Source organism: Halichoerus grypus, chromosome 1 (assembly GCF_964656455.1).
Source record: "Halichoerus grypus chromosome 1, mHalGry1.hap1.1, whole genome shotgun sequence".
NCBI classification, from domain to species: Eukaryota; Metazoa; Chordata; class Mammalia; order Carnivora; family Phocidae; genus Halichoerus; species Halichoerus grypus.
The window spans coordinates 8,318,305-8,337,280 of NC_135712.1; the positions used below are offsets into that span (position 1 = coordinate 8,318,305).

Here is an 18,976-nt window from a genome sequence, read left to right on the forward strand (position 1 = left end):
GGCAATATGTGCCAAATATTTAAATGTACAAACCCAACACAGTGCACCCTGCATCTGAGTGAGATTTAAAAGTTCTTTTTTTTTAATTTACAGATCTGGCTTCTAATTGTTCTATAATAATATGCCATACTCCTATGACAGCTGAAGTATGCAAACCTTGCCCTACAAAACTCACATTTTAAAATAGATAATCTAAAATTTTAAATTCTGCCATATTAGTTTTAAGCTTAAACTTAAATTCATACATTTAACAAATATGACAATGACCCTACGAACAAATCGGCACAATTTAAAATAAATTTCCAAGGCATTCCTCCTAAAAGAGTTGTCATTCTGTATGTTCTAGAACTATTTCAAGTTTTAAAGTGACTAGGCCAGGGGCGCCTGGGTGGCTCAGTCGTTAAGCGTCTGCCTTCGGCTCAGGTCATGATCCCGGGGTCCTGGGATCGAGTCCCACATCGGGATCCCTGCTCAGCGGGAAGCCTGCTTCTCCCTCTCCCGCTCCCCCTGCTGTGTTCCCTCTCTGGCTGTGTCTCTCTGTCAAATAAATAAATAAAATCTTTTAAAAATAAAATAAATAAATAAATAAATAAATAAATAAAGTGACTAGCCCATCACTGTTGTTCAAAGACAATTTTAATTGTTAAAGAAGCCCATGTCAACAAAATAAAGAATGGCATCAACTGCTATATCCAACAGCTTTCCAGAAATTACGTTCCATTGGATGCTAATGAGCATAAACAACAAATAAAAGGGTGGGGAGTTCCTTTTATCAAGTTAAATTGAAAAAAATGCAAGAGCTTTTATGTTAATATACACAGTAATCTCTGAGACAGTGCATCTTGCAAACGCAATCTCAGGAGTGAGTGATTCTACATCCTTCAAATAAATGAAATCTGGTTACCTCTTAATTCAAAAGGGTAAAGAATGTTCCTAGGTTCCCAGGACAACGGTATGCTGAGGTAGAATGTCCCTCATCTCTAACGGGAATGAAAGGGCGTGGAGGGGTGTGCACAGAAGAGACATCCAGGAGGCTGCCACACGAGTCTGAGCTCAGGAGAAAGGAATGGGACACCAACGCAGACTCTGATAACGTCGGCATGTGGATGTCAGGTGAGGCCACTATCGTGAAGGCTATTAACCAAAGAGTATTTTCTGTTTTTACTCTAGATGCCTTAAATTCAATACATAAGTCTTAAAAACATGATTTACCATAACTATCCACCACATCATTTCTTACATATCTGCCCCCTCCTCCAACTCAACTGTGCTCCTGGATTCCTAAGCACAGGGAACCTTGTGAGCAGAGCACCTATTACAGTATGTTACAGTACCTGGTACAAAGCAAATGTTAACCAAATAAATGTTTGGTCACAAATAATTTTTCATCCAAGAATTAAAAAATAATCCAAGTTTACTTTATTTATATTCTTATTTTTTAATATGCAAAAAGAAACAAGTACAAGAATACCTATATACACAAGTACTAGAGATGCATCAAAGTTGGACTCTGGCTTAGTGTTCAGTAAAAATCTATTATTAAGGCTTTTGCTTTTGAAAAACCAATCATCAGTCAACACCTACTTCAACATCCTTTCTGGTGTCCCTGTACCTACGCTTAATCAATGAAATGGTATGGAAGAGTAGGGTATCATCACATCTAACCAACATAAAGTCAGTACAATGAAAACCTAGGGAAAACAGAATATTCACTTTCAAGTATGCATAAGCATTCTAGAAATAACTTTCACTGAAAAACTCCTTATGAGCTTTTATGTGTTAAAGTTCTATCAGTTGAAGTATAATAAAATGTGTGCACAGTAATACAAGAGCAAACTGCTGCATTAATTAATGATGATTAGGACAGCTGCTAATTTTATGTTCAAAAACAATTATTAACTTGCAAATTGTTAAAAGGGAAATACACCAAGAGCTAATACATATACTAGAGAAAGCTAGATCTTCCTTCTTGAGTTTTTTTTTTTTCCTTTATAAGACAATAAATGTTGACAGTTTTTAAAGAATACAAGGCCAAATGAGAGAGACTGGATTATATCATAAATCTAACCTTTGTAGAATTTTTTTGTCTTCTAGCATTCATAAAATTAACTAGGTAACCTTTATAAATGGTATTCACTCTTTAGATATTTCCCATTTCATCCATAAGCCTTTCAAGAAAAAGAGCTATTTGGGAATGCTTCGTATCGTGTAAAGATTAAAGTAGAAATAAAATAGCAACTTTCCCACCTCAAAATTTCATTAGGGAAAATCTCCAAAATCATTAATATTCATGGATAAATCTATGAGATACCCCAAAAATACTTTGTTCCTCTACTGACCTCAGTTGAAAGTGAGCATCTACTTGGTACAGCCAATGTGCAGTGTACTGCCAGCGAGCAACCCAGGAGCGGACAGTGCTGAGAAACTGTTCCTGCACCAGAAGGTCAAACTTATAAAATCTGACAACAAAATGTTCATAAAATTCTAAAATATTTCTCTGTAAATACTCCTATTTCCTTCTTTACGACGGAGCTACTCAGGCCGAGCACCATGTTGCCTTTCTCAGCCACTCAGCCAGAACCCGCACGCGGAGCAGCTCTAGTTGGCCCAGGCAGACACACACGCGCCCGCCGGAGACGGGGCAGAGGATTACTCAGTCACCTTCTACTTAAAAGAGAATTACCATCAGATTCTTTGAATCCCTCATGAACATAAAACATTATTTGATCTATAATTTAACTCAAAAAATATTCAAACATTATTTCTTCATTCAAAATAGTAGAGACATTTTTTAAATCCCACTCTAAAGTCAAAAAGGTAATTTTTTCCTTTAGAAAACAAAGATCACCAAAACCAAAAACTAGTCACAAAACTTTAAGAGCTACACCGATAATGTGATTAAGTTATCTATATGAGGTTTATGTAGTTACTTCTTCTCCAGTTAAAGACCACATTTTTCAAACAGTTTATAAATATAATCCAGTAAGACTATCCTGACAAAGTCTGTAGATATAAGCCACTTGGTTCAACAAAACACCTCACAACCAGCCTGATTTAAAGAACATACAAGTTTAAAGGTTAACACTTTATCCATTAGCTACGCTGTATTTTCAAGAGTCTGAACATAGCCATAGATGAGCTAGCCTCCAATTTCCCATTTTCCATCAATAAGATCACCTCAATTAATAATAAAGCAATCCAAAAAATTCTTTCAGAAATGCCTTTATAGTGCTTCTCCTGCATAAATACAAATAACAAACGGATGAAAGGAAAGGAGGTAGGGAAGAAAGAAGAGAAAGAGATAGGGATGGAGGAAAGGATGAAGGAGGGAACAAGGGGGAAAAAAAACAAAATCCCAGACCGTATTTTTCCAAAGAATCATACATATGGGTGTAATATCCTTAATTTAATTTTCAGTCTTATTTTAGATACACTACTAACACCTACTCCACATGCCTTTAAAAGATTCACTCTATTTTAACGGGGATCTGAAGGACAAACACATTCAACCATAAAGGTGAATATTAGTGAGTATTTTATTTATTTTTAACAGAAACACTTCAATTCTCACCAAAGTATTAGCCAACCAACCACTTTCAAAAAGGTCAAGACTAGCAATCACTGTGCTGTACTTGTATTAATACCACACTGTAAGTCACTATCAAACGGATTCCCAAAGTCGTTTATTAAATATCCCAACTAACTTTGTATTTGTTGATCTAAATTTAATTCCCCCCCCCACTAATGCTGTTTATCAGAAAGCTCCCCCATTCAAAATACAGCACCAGTTCCCACATTCGCTCAGACAGCCACAGCTTTACTGTATTTCAAAACTTGAGTCACCTGTATGCATCGTCTTCTTTCAAGTCTCATATCATCCTGATGGGGTGGGGGGAGGGAGGGAAGAGTCCAGCAGCAAAACTATAACACTGTGTGAAGAAAAACAGATTATGATAAGAGATAAGGATGCAAGACAATTACCCCTACTGAGGAACATCTAATGTAACTACAATCCCCAAAACAGAGATAAAATTACTGCAAATTCGTTTACTAACATTATTTACGCTTACTTGAAAATAATTTTCATTAATGGAAATCAATTATATATATAAAATGTAAAGTATTCAATTGTCAAGGAGAGAAAGTTTCAAAATCTGCCTACTACCAATGAAACTTCAGGCATTTCTAGGTATGAAATAAACAGTCAATATTCCACTATTCTATATAATTTGCGAAAAATTTATATTTTTGTAATATCCATCAATTCACAAATCAGTACGAATATGAATTCACTTTTCATCGTGGCTTACTATCAGAGAGGTAAGCAGAGGTAATGCAGGTTGCTTTACAGGGAAGATAATATGTCAATCTACCAATGTTATGTGTAAATTAAGTTCTGAGACACTGCTCACAACTGCTCCTCTAAGCCCACAAGCCCTCATTTGCTTTTGCTCTCCAAGTGGCTTCTCTTACACTTTACTGTAAGTCTTTCACTGTACTTCCTACTTACTGCTTCCACTGGTATTTCACAAATGATCAGCAAAATTTATAATGACTGACAGGAAAGCAAAAGCAACCTTAATGTTGTTATCAACTGAGAGGAGGTGATAATAGAAGAGAGGAGGACAAGCACAGGCTACAACCTAACTTATTTGTAAGTTGAGTCTAAAAATTCTTTTTAAATTGATACTATGGAATTCAATAAATATTACTAATGACACAATGTTGCTTATGTTGGCCAAGTTCCCAAGCCAGGCAAAAAAAACTTAACTGATACCAAAAGATATTACTGATCATGGGCACTGGGGACCGCTGAGAATACCGAAAGGTAACCAATTCTCGATCCTATCTGAACAAAGTCTAAAATAGGTTGTTTTCCTTTGTTAGCACTCTCTCAACTCCTGATGTCTCTAATTCCCTAAATTTTACCTTAGGGAAGCCCAATCATCCTGCTTCCCAATCCTTTCTCCTAAGTAGTCCTGTGTTCCTAAATTACCATCCAAAACTCCTATTACCTCAGTGTGGTTCATTTCAGGTATGTGATAGAAAGAAATCAACTGGACTGAAATAATTTACTTTCATATTTGCAATTTTCAACAAGGATGCTACTAGTTAGTCCAAATGAATCCCTAATTGGTAGAATTCTAATCACATTACAAACTAAAGTTTAAAATGACCAAGGTAGCTTGAAGAAAAACATTTTTAGGCAAATGGTCATAATATAGATTTGAATGTATATTTATTTCCACAAAATATTTCTGCTCTTCCTTAATTTCTCCTTCTATTTTTGAACTCCCAGGTTCTTTAAAAGCTAGACGTCTGTACTCGAAATAGCAGTAACTGGAAGAGCAGCTCAGGGACAGGGATGTACATGTATGAATTATCTGTAACTTAGGAACTGCCTCTGTCTAAAATCATTACCTATATTCCAGATTCCATTCCTAAAGAACCATGTTTCCAGTTTAGATGCTATGGTAAAACCTTAGACATGGGACCAACTGGTACCCATTTTAGGGGGTATATGGATAGATGGATGGATGAACATTAAAGTACTACATCAAAACAGTTTTATTCCAAAAAGTAATAGTATCTGAAGCCTCAAGAGTAACGATTTTTACTTCAAAGACATAGTTTTCTAACCATTTTTCTCTCATAAATGGTCTTTACGATTTTAGCATGGACCATGGGGACAGGAAATGTGAATTAAATCTCTAGCTATGAATTATATATTATCAAATCTTTTAGGTTCTCAACATCCCATTCTTCAACTATAAAATGTTACTTACAATGCTATCTACACTTTACCAACTTCAATGGTTTCAACAGGATAGATACTGCTGATACCAAAGGACTTCAAAAGAAAAAAGCAGAATCAGATGAACCATTAGCATTTTTTATTCTATTAAAAGCAGTTAGAAATTAGCAGATTATCCCATTGCTGTATGAAATATTTAAAGGTAAGAATATGGGCGGGCCAGTGATAGAAAGGAGAGCACATATGACTAAGGATCAGAAGAAGCATGCATCAATACTGTCTGAACCTAAAACGGACATCTTTTAGACAAGTCAACCATTAATCACTACTCATTTGAAAAGTAGCCTTTAGCAAAGGGTAAAGTATCTCTACAAGTTACAAAACTTGCTGTCTTCATATGCAGCAACTAAACCATCACCTACTGAGCAATGCTAAAACTCCTTAAGTCTTGACCTTGGACTGCTTTAAATTAAGATTCTAGTGATAATTCCATATATCCTTTAGGTTGTTCACTTTTCAAAAAAAAAAATCTGTTTATATCAGGTCAGCATTTTATGACAGTAGGTAACAGCAAACACCAAATGTACTTTGCAAACTATAAACACAATTTTCTTTCTAAAGAAGCCTAAAAATCCAGTCATATTTTAAATTTTTCTGAGAAAAACCTACAGTGAATTTTTCACCTTTCCCCCCACAAATGGAGTCATTCACAAATTATGGAGCTAAATAGATGCTAATGATAAAAGCAACTACTATCCTTACCAAAGGCACCTCCTATTATTATCCTCAAAATCTTTTACAGTGTGCTTTAGCTCACATTTTGCCAAAGGCAATTTAACAGTCTGCAAACAATCTAGAAACTGAGCTTAACTGGTTTTTAAAACTAAACCTACAAACCATTTTTTGGTTGTCTGAAAATCACGACATAATAGTAGTAACCTACAGCACATCTGCAGGGAGAGAATTTCAACAGGCTGAGTTTAAACACACGGAATGCCCAGGTAGGTATCAGACTCAGTCTCTTGGCACCTGTCTCTTTCTACAGAGGGAGGGGGAAGGTGAAGGAGAGAGAGGGAGAACACTGAGACCCCTAATTAAAAGCAGTGACAGACTGAGATTTATAAAATTAATGCTAATCCTCAAAGATCAAGACTGGCAAAACAGTGATTGAAATGAATGCATTAGCATGATATGGCAAATCCAGATTAACTCAGGAGTTAATGAACTAAATGGTAGCTATGACGTTTTCTCTTTCATGTCACAATGTCTTATAATGACATAAAACTAAAAATTATATGTAGTTTCAAAATAACTAAATTAGCAGGTAAGTGTGACAAGCAGCAGGTGAAAATGATCAGTATGACACAGGCTTCAGAAACACTGATGGGTATTGTTTTATTTCTTAAGCTGGGTGGAAGCACACAGCTGTTTATTATTATCTTTTAATTTTACAAGTTTTGTATAGTATGTATGTATATTTCAAGATTAAAAATTTTAATCCACATTAAAAAAACAAAATATAACACACAATAGTGTTTAAAAGGACAATTCAGATAGTTTAAAGATGCCAATTTAAGAATAAGCTACCCACTCCCAAAAAAGAATAAGCTACAAAAATGAAAGCAGGGAAAACTAAGCTGATAGATCTACAATTTGATTCATGCATTAAAATTACAACGGGATTATCTAAAAATTATACTGTGACTGGCTTTCCTTATAAACTTCTACTCTTCTACACTAACATTAAGGAAGCAACAGAAGTGTCTTCTTTTTCCATATAACAATTTTAGAACAGATTTTCTAGAATTACAATAGCCAAAGAAGTCAAAGTAAAACTAGAAAAAAAAAAATCATGGTTTTATACCTAACACAGGAAAAAAAAGTCTATTAACTCTAATTCCCAATAAGATGATCAAACGGCATATAGAGAAAAAGCATTTTCACTAACTGGAAATTTCAAGTGAAATTCTTAAAACCAAGATGATTTATGACTCCTCCAAAACCCCTAGAAATAGTTCTAGCCTTAAAAAAATTAAAAAGGAAAAAAAAATTTAAATGCACAAGACTTTAGAATGGGATATCAAAGAAAATTCTGAGTAAAACTGCAGGGAAAAAAGTAACATCTGCTAAACACTTACTATGCACCAACTACTCTACTGAGACACTTTACAGAAGTTGACACATTTAATCTCATGAACATTTAATCTCATAACAATCCTAGAAGTAGGCACTGTGATTTCCATTTCATCAATGGGGAGAGCAAATTCAGAGAGATGAACCCGCCTGGCCGAAGGTCACAGCTTGTGAACTCTCGTCCTACACCAAAGTTCATATTTTCCACCACACCAAAATGCCTCTCACTAATAAGCACTGAAACAGTCATGGGAAAATTTCAAAGATTCAAGAATCTAGGTGTGTCTGGGTCTGATTTTAAGACCCCATACTCAATCTTCCACCTCAACCATCCCAAACAAGAAAGAAAGTTCATAAGCAGTAAATTAATTTGTAAAAAGCGCTGCAGTTTAGGAGAATGGTAAAGAAACTCTCCTCAAGTTAGTCAAGCAGAGAAAATTGGATCACAGCATATAACAGACTGATATATATATTCCCTCTACCAAAAAAATTAAAAGAGACGAACTAAAAAGAGGGTAAAAACCAAAAGCAGGTAAGTCATTACTGCACCAAAGCCTCGGGCAAGATAAAAAAAACATGAAGGATTATAATTATATGACTCCAATGGCATGTTGGAAGTGGAAGTAGCTGATATAAGTGTTAAAGAAAATAGAAAGATGTGATTTCTCATGAAATTATGTGAAAAAAACTAACATCCCTGAGTAAACACTAAAGAGAAGGTTCAAGAACTAAGAGCTGAGTGGATTAAATAAATGTTGCCCCAAATTTTTGCTCCTTGAAGGACCAAGTTACTTGGCCTCTCTGGGACTGTATCTGGGCTCAAATACAACAAAACTAGGCACTGAGTTATTTGTATACAACAATAAATACAGGAACACAGGAGGAAAATGCCCCTTGTGCATACGATCTGTAACATAAGGCGTTGCCAAATACCGTTTTTAGAACTGGAGGGGAGAGACTAGCAAGTTGGGGGTAAGCTGTGATCAGTAAGTGGGAAGCACTGTTACCCTGTCACTAATTCAAAACGTCAACTACCAACATATTTATATGTATTCTTTTGTATTTTAAGTTCCTCGAACATAAATTCTCAGACCACAGAACATTTTAGGAACCTTAGCTCCCACTATTAGAGAGTGACTACTACATAAAATAGATACTAAGAAATACACCGTAAGTGAACCTAAGTTCCAGAAGGCTCATTTCTAAGACAATTGGATGAAGGTCAATATTAATCACTATTTTAGTTATATGTGGAACTAAACAGACTTTTAAAAGCTGGCTTGGCCCACCTCTGTCTGTAGAGTTCCAGGCCCACATTTCCAAGGGCCCAGAGAACAGAGCTTGAATGTCCCAGATATTATTGTTTCCCAGTTATTACTGAAGAGATGTCTTACCTTTAACAGATACATATTTTCCTTTCATTCACTTAATTCCCATAAATAATTATATAAGGTAAGTAGTACTATTATCCCCATTTTACAGGTGATGAAAACTAAAGCCTAGAGAAGTGAAGTTGCCCCAAGTCACACATGACTAATGGTGAAGAGAAAAAATTCAAATCCAACCAAAATGACTCCAAAACCAATGCTTTCAGGCACATATTAAATTGAATTTACTATCTCCTCGCCCTTCTCCCCTGCCCCAAAAAGGGGAGGAAAGACCAGGCAGGACAGGAAAAAAAAAATCCGTTTTTCCTTCCTGTATTCCCAGTCTTGGGTGACAGGTCTCACCATCACCCCCATCTCCCAAGGAGAACCCTAATCACCTAGGATCTCTTTCCTAGTGCTTACACCACATCCATCTGGCAAATTCTTGTGTTGGATTCACCTCAGAAAGGTCTTCCCAACTGGCCTTGTTGCTCCATCTCTAGTGCGCCTGCCTCGATCAACACCCTCCCTGTGCTATCAGCATTCCCTGCTCAAATCCACCCATACAACCCACTCTCACCCAAACCGCAGGCCTCAAAACACATGCTGTCACCATTCCAGCCCAATCATGTGCCACCAGGCTGTTCTGAAGCTGGAACTCAACGATGGTCTTCTCTCCATTTAAAATTAAAAACCTCAAGTTTTTCTCCCATCATTTATCTGAAATAAACAGAATGCACTCTGATTGTAACACATTACATGCTCCTTATTTTTAAAAAAGGGAGTAAGTAGAAACTGAATAGGAATAACCAAAAGTCACACAAAATTCCAATACCCTAAGCAATGTCTGCTCCTATTGTTGTTTATTTCACATCTTTACATCAACACTTTATATTTGCAGCACCGTTCATGGTTGTATACTACCCCACTACACAGATCTAAGTTTACGTGAAGCAAATACCTATTGGGGGATATTTGGGTTGTTTCCAATTTCTCACTACCATAAATTTTGAACCTTGGAGCCTGCTTTTACCCATTTGCTAATAGGAATTAAAAGCAAAGTAATATGAACATCAAGACTTTTTGAATCTCTGTTGATATGCTTGCTTACAGATACATTTTTATATCACCTACACATAATGTACTCAAACTTGCTATTATTCAATAGATTCTAGCTTATAAAAGGAATTAAAAAGGAATTAAATGACTTCTAGGTACTCAGAGATTCACACCAGAGCAGCATCTAATGTGTAGTGTTACCCCTGGTTACATTTCCCTACCCAACCTCAACATCTGGGTTGATCTCATTCATTTATATATTCCCATCAGACAGAAGACACAGGAAGAATATGTTCAATCAGTACCCTGCAAGCCCTTCTCATAACTAGTTTTTAAGGAATGCATTGGAGGGGCACCTGGGTGGGTCAGCCTGTTAAGCGTCTGCCTCCGGCTCAGGTCATGATCCCCGGGGTCCCGGAGCCCCGCATTGGGCTCCCTGCTGAGTGGAGAGCCTGCTTCTCCCTCTCCCTCTGCCCACCCCCTGTGCACTCTCTCACTCGCTCACTCTATCTCAAATAAATAAATATCTTAAAAAAAAAAAAGAAATGAATTGGAAAACCATTCTGCTGTGTCCTTTCTGATAGCACTAACTTTTCTAGAGTGGTCATATATATTTATATGCACACACATATAATTTTACTTATAAAACATACATTATGTATAATTAATTTACATAAGTGCATGCACACATATACTTAGTCGGTTGTATGTACTTTTATACATATATAATTATATATAATTTTAGAAACCACTGCTTTTAATTATCCTTGCATTTCAAAAATAAAGAAAAATAACCAGGCCCAGAAATAATCAAAAACACACACGCTATTAGCAGCTTACATCTTCCTCCAACAAGCCTATTACTAAGAGTAGTAAATGAGTTTAGTTTTACTTATTTTTCCCAACTACACTTTTAAAAAACTCAAAAACTCTTAAAATGTGTGTGGCCTTGTATCTCTGTGCATCAGTTATCCTCGAAATATCCCATGTCTCTCACTTGTAACCCCAACCTCAGGTGTTACCTCCAGTTCCATCCCCTGGCCCCTCCACTCATTTCTCTATCCATCTTTCCCTCCAGAAGAAATATTTCACAGTTTTACTCTGAACTAATAATGCTGACCTACTCTTTTCTCTACACTAACCTCTAATTCAGCATCTAGTCCAACTGCTGCTAGATGGTGCCTACAGTGCCCTTACTACCTCAACTCCCCACACTCGAGACACATCCTCACCTCCTTCCTCACAGAACTGACCTCTCCATGTTTATCCCCAGTGCCACCGTTCTTCCAGCAACTTCACCCGAAACTGGTTTCTTTCTTTACTCGAAATGGTCTCACTAAATGCTGTCAATTTTCAAAATGCCTCCTGCCTTAATTATTCTCCATGCCCACTGCAATCACCTTGGTCTAGGTCATTATTTCATACTTGGTATTACAGATCCCCCTAGAACTAAGCATCTTCCAGGCCAGGTGGTATGTCAGAAACACTATGGGAGGTTCTCAAAACCAGACTGCAGACTCCACACCCAAAGATACTGATTCAGGAAGCATGGGGAAGAACCCAAGAATCCCACCCCCCCCACCCCCCGTGATTTTAGAGACAGCCCGATGTGGAAGCTACCAAACTTAAAGGCAGCTTATCCCTTGTCTCAATTCATCGGGCTTATAGTTGCCACAAGTATCTTCCTGAAGCACATGACTTTCAACCTGGATTTAACTTACCCTCTGTAACTTAAGAAAAATCGATCAAATCTTATTGCCCTGAACGGAGAGTTTAGCATGGCATTCTATAAAATGCCATTTAACCCCCTCTGCACCAATGCTCAAATGATTTTCCCTACCTAAAGTCTGCCACTTCTTTACCCAACCCTTTACGTAAATCCTATCCATCCCTCAAGACTACTTGAATTCCCCCTCATCCAGCTTTACGTCACTCCACCCCTCAGAATTTGCATTCAGTGATCCACCACTATATTTTTTTAATTATTTATGTTATATTATTACTCCAGTGACATTATCTCCGGCTTGGTGAGCTTCACATTTCTATTTCATCAGAGTAGATGTGCAATGAACATATCAGTAAAGTGAATAACAACATGGAAAATACTGCTCTATGTAGAAAAAGTAGTTATAAAGCAGCATGCAGACACCATGTGATTACATTTGTTTTTTAAAAGGAGAGAAAACTAGTTGTGTGCATTAAAAAAAAAAAAAAACCTGACAGGTTATCCACAAAATAGTAGTTATCTCGGGAGAGAGGAGCTAAAGGAAATTGTTATTCTAAGCTTTTGTATTTTTTAAATTTCCTAAAAGGAATGTGCATTTTGTAATGAAACCAAATCTTCCTAGAATCTTAAACCTTAAAATCTTAACCTAGAGTTTTTGTGATCAATGGAAATCCTGTAAAAATGACTGGCATGGGTATCAGCAGCCATACTGTCACAATCCTAACACTTAGGACTTGCTTGTTAATGTTAACATTCCCCAACCTCTACTTCAAATTCCACTGGCCTCACTAGGTGGATGTTCAACTTCTGGGGCTCTGTTCACAGCTTTGCAAATCAATTTCATACATGAGCATGCTACTTCTCTAGCGGTACAGAAGTGGAGTTCTCTTTATTCTCTTGGTTTGTCCTTTCAATCAAAACTACAAATCTTAACATAGTATTATTGCTCCTATTTCCACATAAGACCAGGAGACATATTAATAAGTGAGAAAACTGAAATTAATATTAAAATAAACCTTAGAATGAAGGTCTGGAAAAACCTTTAAAACACCATCTTAAGCACCGTTTCCTTCTTAAGCAAAAAGAAAGTCCTAAATACAGTGAAAACCTACCCATTTCAAAGATTCTCATGATAATCTACAGCAAAACGTTCAATCTTTAATTACAAATTCTATGCTACATTCCTCTATACCAACCTTAATTACAAATTCTATGCTAAATTCCTCCTGCACACTGAAGAAACAGAAAATAGCTACACACAGCCTACAAAACACTCTTCATACCCACACTCCTCAGCTTTTCTCCAAATGCACATCAAGACACTGTGTCTTCTCAAGCTGAATTAGCCAGCCTCTGTCCATTTTTCCTGCTCAAATCTGTTTTCTCCATTTATGATCTCCAAATCTGCACATAGTATAGTTAAACATGAGCCTTGCCACACTAAGTATTGTTCCTATACAGTTTTCCTTTCTTCATGTAGCATTGATTCATGGTCCATTTGTGGTCTATTATACCTCATGTTCAATCTCTTTTAGAAATCCCTTTCATGAAAGAAAATACAAAATTTATATACAAAAGTGTATCATTAAAAATAAATTAAAAATCAGGAACAATAAAAGTTTTCAACACTAAAAAGAAAAGGTGACATATATTATGGTACATTCACATGACAAAATATTATATAACCCTTTAAGTTCTTCTTACGATAACTGCATAGCATGAAGGAAAAAGTCATACACTATATCAGAAAGCAAAACCCTCCCCAAAGCAAAATTTCAGGAAAGTAACTGAAAAAACTCTGGGGGAAAATATGTAAGGTTATTAATAATGAATGTCTTTAGCTAATGTAATTCTTGGTCATTTTTAAATTTTCCTCTTTATACTTTTCAGTACATCACAACTTTTGTAAGTCAGCACATCTCTTATAATCAGGAAAAAATGATCCAAGAAATTCAACCTCCATATGAAACATAACAGTCATCATGGTATCTGGTTAACAACCACAACCATGAGAACAACCTCTAAGTGCATCCAATTTTTAAAACTCCAATATAGGTAAAAAGCTCATGAAAATAAACTTTAATAGTTTATTTTAAAGATCTCTGTTTAAAAAAATCAGTTAAGGGGCGCCTGGGTGGCTCAGTTGTTAAGCGTCTGCCTTCGGCTCAGGTCATGATCCCAGAGTCCTGGGATCGAGCCCCGCATCGGGCTCCCTGCTCGGCGGGAAGCCTCCTTCTCCCTCTCCTGCTCCCCCTGCTTGTGTTCCCTCTCTCGCTGTGTCTCTGTCAAATAAATAAATAAAATCTTTAAAATAAATAAATAAATAAAAATTTTAAAATCAGTTAAGGGGCGCCTGGGTGGTGCAGTTAAGCGTCTGACTCTTGGTTTCAGCTCAGGTCATGATCTCAAGGTTGTGGGATCAAGCCCTGTGTGGGGCTCCGCACTCAGCACAGAGTCCGCTTGAGATTCTCTTTCCTTCTGCCCCTCCCACTCATGCTCTCTCTCTCTCTCTGAAATGAATAAATAAATCTTAAAAAAAAAAAAATCTGTTAATACACTGCTAGGTCACTATCCACAAGAAAACCAAAAAAAGTACTTACTTAGTGTTGCTTCACCCAATACTCAAGGCCCTAAAGCCATCATCAGGCTTCTGAGTCAACCTGCCCTAGTTTAACTTCTGGCTCAACTTAATAGGTGGGCTCACACAAGGTTCTAAACTCCTAGATGACTAAGTGAACTCATCTACAAAGTGAGGATAATCCCATAAAGTTGTTGTATTATCGGGGTGCCTGGGTGGCTCAGTTGTTAAGCGTCTCCCTTTGGCTCAGGTCATGATCCCAGGGTCCTGGGATCGAGCCCCGCATCGGGCTCCCTGCTCCGCGGGAACCTGCTTCTCCCTCTCCCTCTCCCCCTGCTTGTGTTCCCTCTCTCGCTGTCTCTCTCGCTGTCTCTCTCGCTGTCAAATAAATAAATATAATCTTTAAAAAATATAAAATTAAAAAATTGTTGTATTAGCAATGACAGAGCACACGTAAAGCATTTACAACATGATAGTGTTCAATACAATTCACTTCTCTATGCCAGTGTATCTTATACTGTCATTACCTTCACCTTTCCAGTCTTATCTCCTACTACAAAAACTTTCCCCAAATGGACACTCCAGCCACCATGGACAAAGGCCACTTTTCTGCTCGGGCTATTCAATGAGCTTTCCTCATCCTTCCCTGCCTGTCAACACCAAGCTCCAAGCCCAACACCAACCAGTGCTGTCTTCCACAGAAGTCTCCAACCAGCACCGCCTACAGACACCAATCCACACCAATCCCTCGGCAACCCTGTATAGCAGCGTTTACACCGAGACCACGGCCCTCACACCACTCACCTTGGATGGGGGCTAACTAACTGTACGCATGCCAGCATCCAGTCCCAGAAAATCTTAAGAGCCTTCTTTGGCTCGCTATTGAGGAAGGCCAGCTTCCTCAACTACAGCAGATTCTCAATAAAGGAGAAAAAACCATAATCATCAAACCACGTCATTGCCTAAAACATCTGCTTTGGGTTGCTTTGTTGAAACAAGTGAGTTAAAATTCTTCAGGATTTGGGGCACCTGCCTGGGTGGCTCAGTTGGTTGAGCGTCGGACTCTTGGTTTTGGGTGAGATCATGATCTCAGGGTTGTGGAATCAAACCCCGCCATGGGCTTTGTCCCTCTCACTCTGCTCCACTCACCCACTCACACACGAGCGCTCTCTCTCAAATAAATAAAAATCCTTTAAAAAAAAAAAAAAAAACCTCTTTAATTTTTAAGACAACATAGTAAGTAAAGTCATACCTGCAACCTACTGGTGGAGCAACTGAGTTTGCCATGGTTCAGTTCTAGAACTCATTTCAGTGAAAAAGGCACAAAATCTAGTGGTTTTGCTACAGAGAATGCTATCTGAGCTAAGAAATATTTTATGTAATTATCAATTCCATATAAATAGCCACAATCAGATAAAGCTTGGGCATAGTTGAGGGTTTTTCTTTTAAGATTTCATTTATTTATTTGACAGAAAGAGCAAGCGAGCACAAGCAGGGGGGAGGGGCAGAAGGAGAGAGAGAAGCAGGCTCCCCACCGAGCAGGGAGCCCGTGTGGGGCTCCATCCCAGGACCCTGGGACCATGACCTGAGCTGAAGGCAGACGCCTAACTGACTGAGCCACCCAGGCGCTGCTAGTTGAGAGGTTTTATTCCTGTTAAATACCAAGCCTCCCTTTTAAAAAAGAGTAATTTTAATCGTGGTATTACTTAATACTAAAAATGCTTAAAAAAAAAAAACAACAGGTGGGCAAAATACAACTGTGAAAGCAAGGATGATAGGGACACAAGGGCTCATTATGTTACTCTCTCTACTTCTGTGTATGTCTGAAGTTTTCAATAATTAAAAGTTTCTTTAAAAAATAAAAATGGTGATATATGAAAAAAAGTATTAGAAATACAATTTTTTTTAAGAATTTATTTATTTATTTGACAGAGACACAGCGAGAGAGGGAACACAAACGAGGGGAGTGGGAGAGGGAGAAGCAGGCTTCCCGCTGAGCAAGGAGCCCGATGCGGGGCTCGATCCCAGGACCCTGGGATCATGACCTGAGCCAAAGGTAGATAGATGCTTAACTGACTGAGCCACCCAGGCACCCCAAGAAATATAATTCTTTAAACCATAAACTAAGTGAACTACTTAACAAAAGAAGCTAACTAAAAGAAATGTAAAGATTCAGTAACATTTTATGACGAGAACTTATAAACAAACCATGACTGAGCAGAATTTGCCTTTTTTATTCTCTTGTTTATTTCTCTTTGGGGAGAGGAGAAAGGGGTTGAAGTAACTTGGGATACTATTTTCCACAAAATATTTTTAAATAAGTCACTAACAAAGATTTACCTATGTAAGTTTTGGTTTCTATATAATTCTTCCAGAAGCATTCATTGTGTTACTAAATGTACAGTTGTGATGTGAAAATCCAGGGAGTTGGGTGAAATTCCCTTTAGCATGTCACTAGCTAGCACTGCAGGATCAATAAAGTGCAAACTCCCTAGTGCCAAAGCCCCCTAGAGAGATGATCCCACTACTAGTTTCAGCAGCTGACATACTCTAACCACTCTTGGAGGATAAAAACCAAACATTTTAATAACTTGCCCCAAAATTTCCTTTTGCTACCAAAGTCATATTTGATTTTTATCTTCCTATTTTTTTATATTATGCAGGTAGCACATTTTTCATGATATCTAATACAGATGACTTATACAATAACATTAAATTTATTATCAGATTGAGAGCTAAGAGGACTTCAATTTCACTTAATTCAAATCAATCCTTTAGCAGATGTGGAAACTGAAGTCTAGAGGTTATGTGCCTTACTTATGAGTATCTGAAAGTAAAATGAACACTGAAAGGATCTGGTTATCGAACCACTGATAAAAGCAAAATAATGCTTACCCGCCGAGCACTTAAACTCCACTGCTACACAGAAGTATGTACAAATATAATATTTGTGTATATAACATAAACATCCTTACACAAAAATGAAAATATACAGGAAAATGTCCAGAAAGATTAACTGAAAAGCTTTAAGAGCAGTATCTGTGGTTGGGACAATGGGACTGGCAAGGAGGTGGGACAGGAGTGGGGAGAAGGTGAAAGGGAGACATCCATACATCTGTACACAATGCAGAAGTGCCGTCAATTACACTTACTGAAACAAATGAAAAATAATGTTAAATAACAGCACACGGGCAAATAATATCCTAAAAATCAGATGATGTCTTGACATAAGTAGACTTTCAAATTCATCATTCATTTCTTCAACAAGTATGTGCTGAGCACTGGAGACATAAGGGCCAGATTTACTGTCACTATGCCTGCCCTCAGAGAACTCACGATCCAACATGGGAAACAGACAAAAATCACAGCAATACTGGACTACACGGTTATGAGGGAAAGCATGAATTACTAAGAGAATATAACAAGGGGAACCTATTTAGATTTGAGAAAAGAGTATCAGAAATACTCTTTCCAAGTGCTCAACAGCGCTTGGCATCAGGGAAATCCAAATCAAAACCTCAATGAGATACCACCTCACACCAGTCAGAATGGCTAAAATTAACAAGTCAGGAAATGACAGATGTTGGCGGGGATGCGGAGAAAGGGGAACCCTCCTACACTGTTGGTGGGAATGCAAGCTGGTGCAGCCACTCTGGAAAACAGTATGGAGGTTCTTCAAAAAGTTGAAAATAGAGCTACCATACGATCCAGCAATTGCACTACTGGGCATTTACCCCAAAGATACAAATGTAGGGATCCGAAGGGGTACGTGCACCCCGATGTTTATAGCAGCAATGTCCACAATAGCCAAACTGTGGAAGGAGCTAAGATGTCCATCAACAGACGAATGGATAAAGAAGATGTGGTATATATACACAATGGAGTATTATGCAGCCATCAAAAGGAATGAAATCTTGCCATTTGCAACGATGTGGATGGAACTGGAGGGTATTATGCTGAGCGAAATATGTCAATCAGAGAAAGACATGTATCACATGATCTCACTGATATGAGCAATTCTTAATATCAGGAAACAAACTGAGGGTTGCTGGAGTGGTGGGGGGTGGGAGGGATGGGGCGGCTGGGTGATAGACATTGGGGAGGGTATGTGCTATGGTGAGCGCTGTGAATTGTGCAAGACTGTTGAATCACAGATCTGTACCTCTGAAACAAATAATACATTATATGTTAAAAAAAAAAAAAAAGAAGAAGAAGATAGCAGGAGGGGAAGAATGAAGGGGGGGGATATCAGAGGGGGAGATGAACCATGAGAGAGGATGGACTCTGAAAAACAAACTGAGGGTTCTAGAGGGGAGGGGTGTGGGAGGACGGGTTAGCCTGGAGATGGGTATTAAAGA

The 18,976-nt window shown here is 37.8% G+C and overlaps 1 protein-coding gene across 7 annotated transcripts in view; it reads right to left on the reverse strand.

Annotated features, from left to right (window-relative positions):
- DYRK1A (dual specificity tyrosine phosphorylation regulated kinase 1A) overlaps positions 1-18,976 on the reverse strand; it is a 149,587-nt gene that overhangs the window by 90,513 nt on the left and 40,098 nt on the right. For 5 of the 7 annotated variants that reach the window (XM_078073607.1, XM_078073584.1, XM_078073631.1 and 2 more), the window contains exon 2: positions 3,844-3,929. The exons of 1 other annotated variant lie outside the window; for it this stretch is intronic. In XM_078073607.1, coding sequence (XP_077929733.1) covers positions 3,844-3,853 — 10 coding nt within the window. In that variant the 5' untranslated portion in view covers positions 3,854-3,929. Of the gene's footprint in view, positions 1-2,339; positions 2,432-3,843; positions 3,930-18,976 lie in introns of all 7 variants that reach the window. One more of the 7 variants, XM_078073670.1, reaches the window with a different exon arrangement.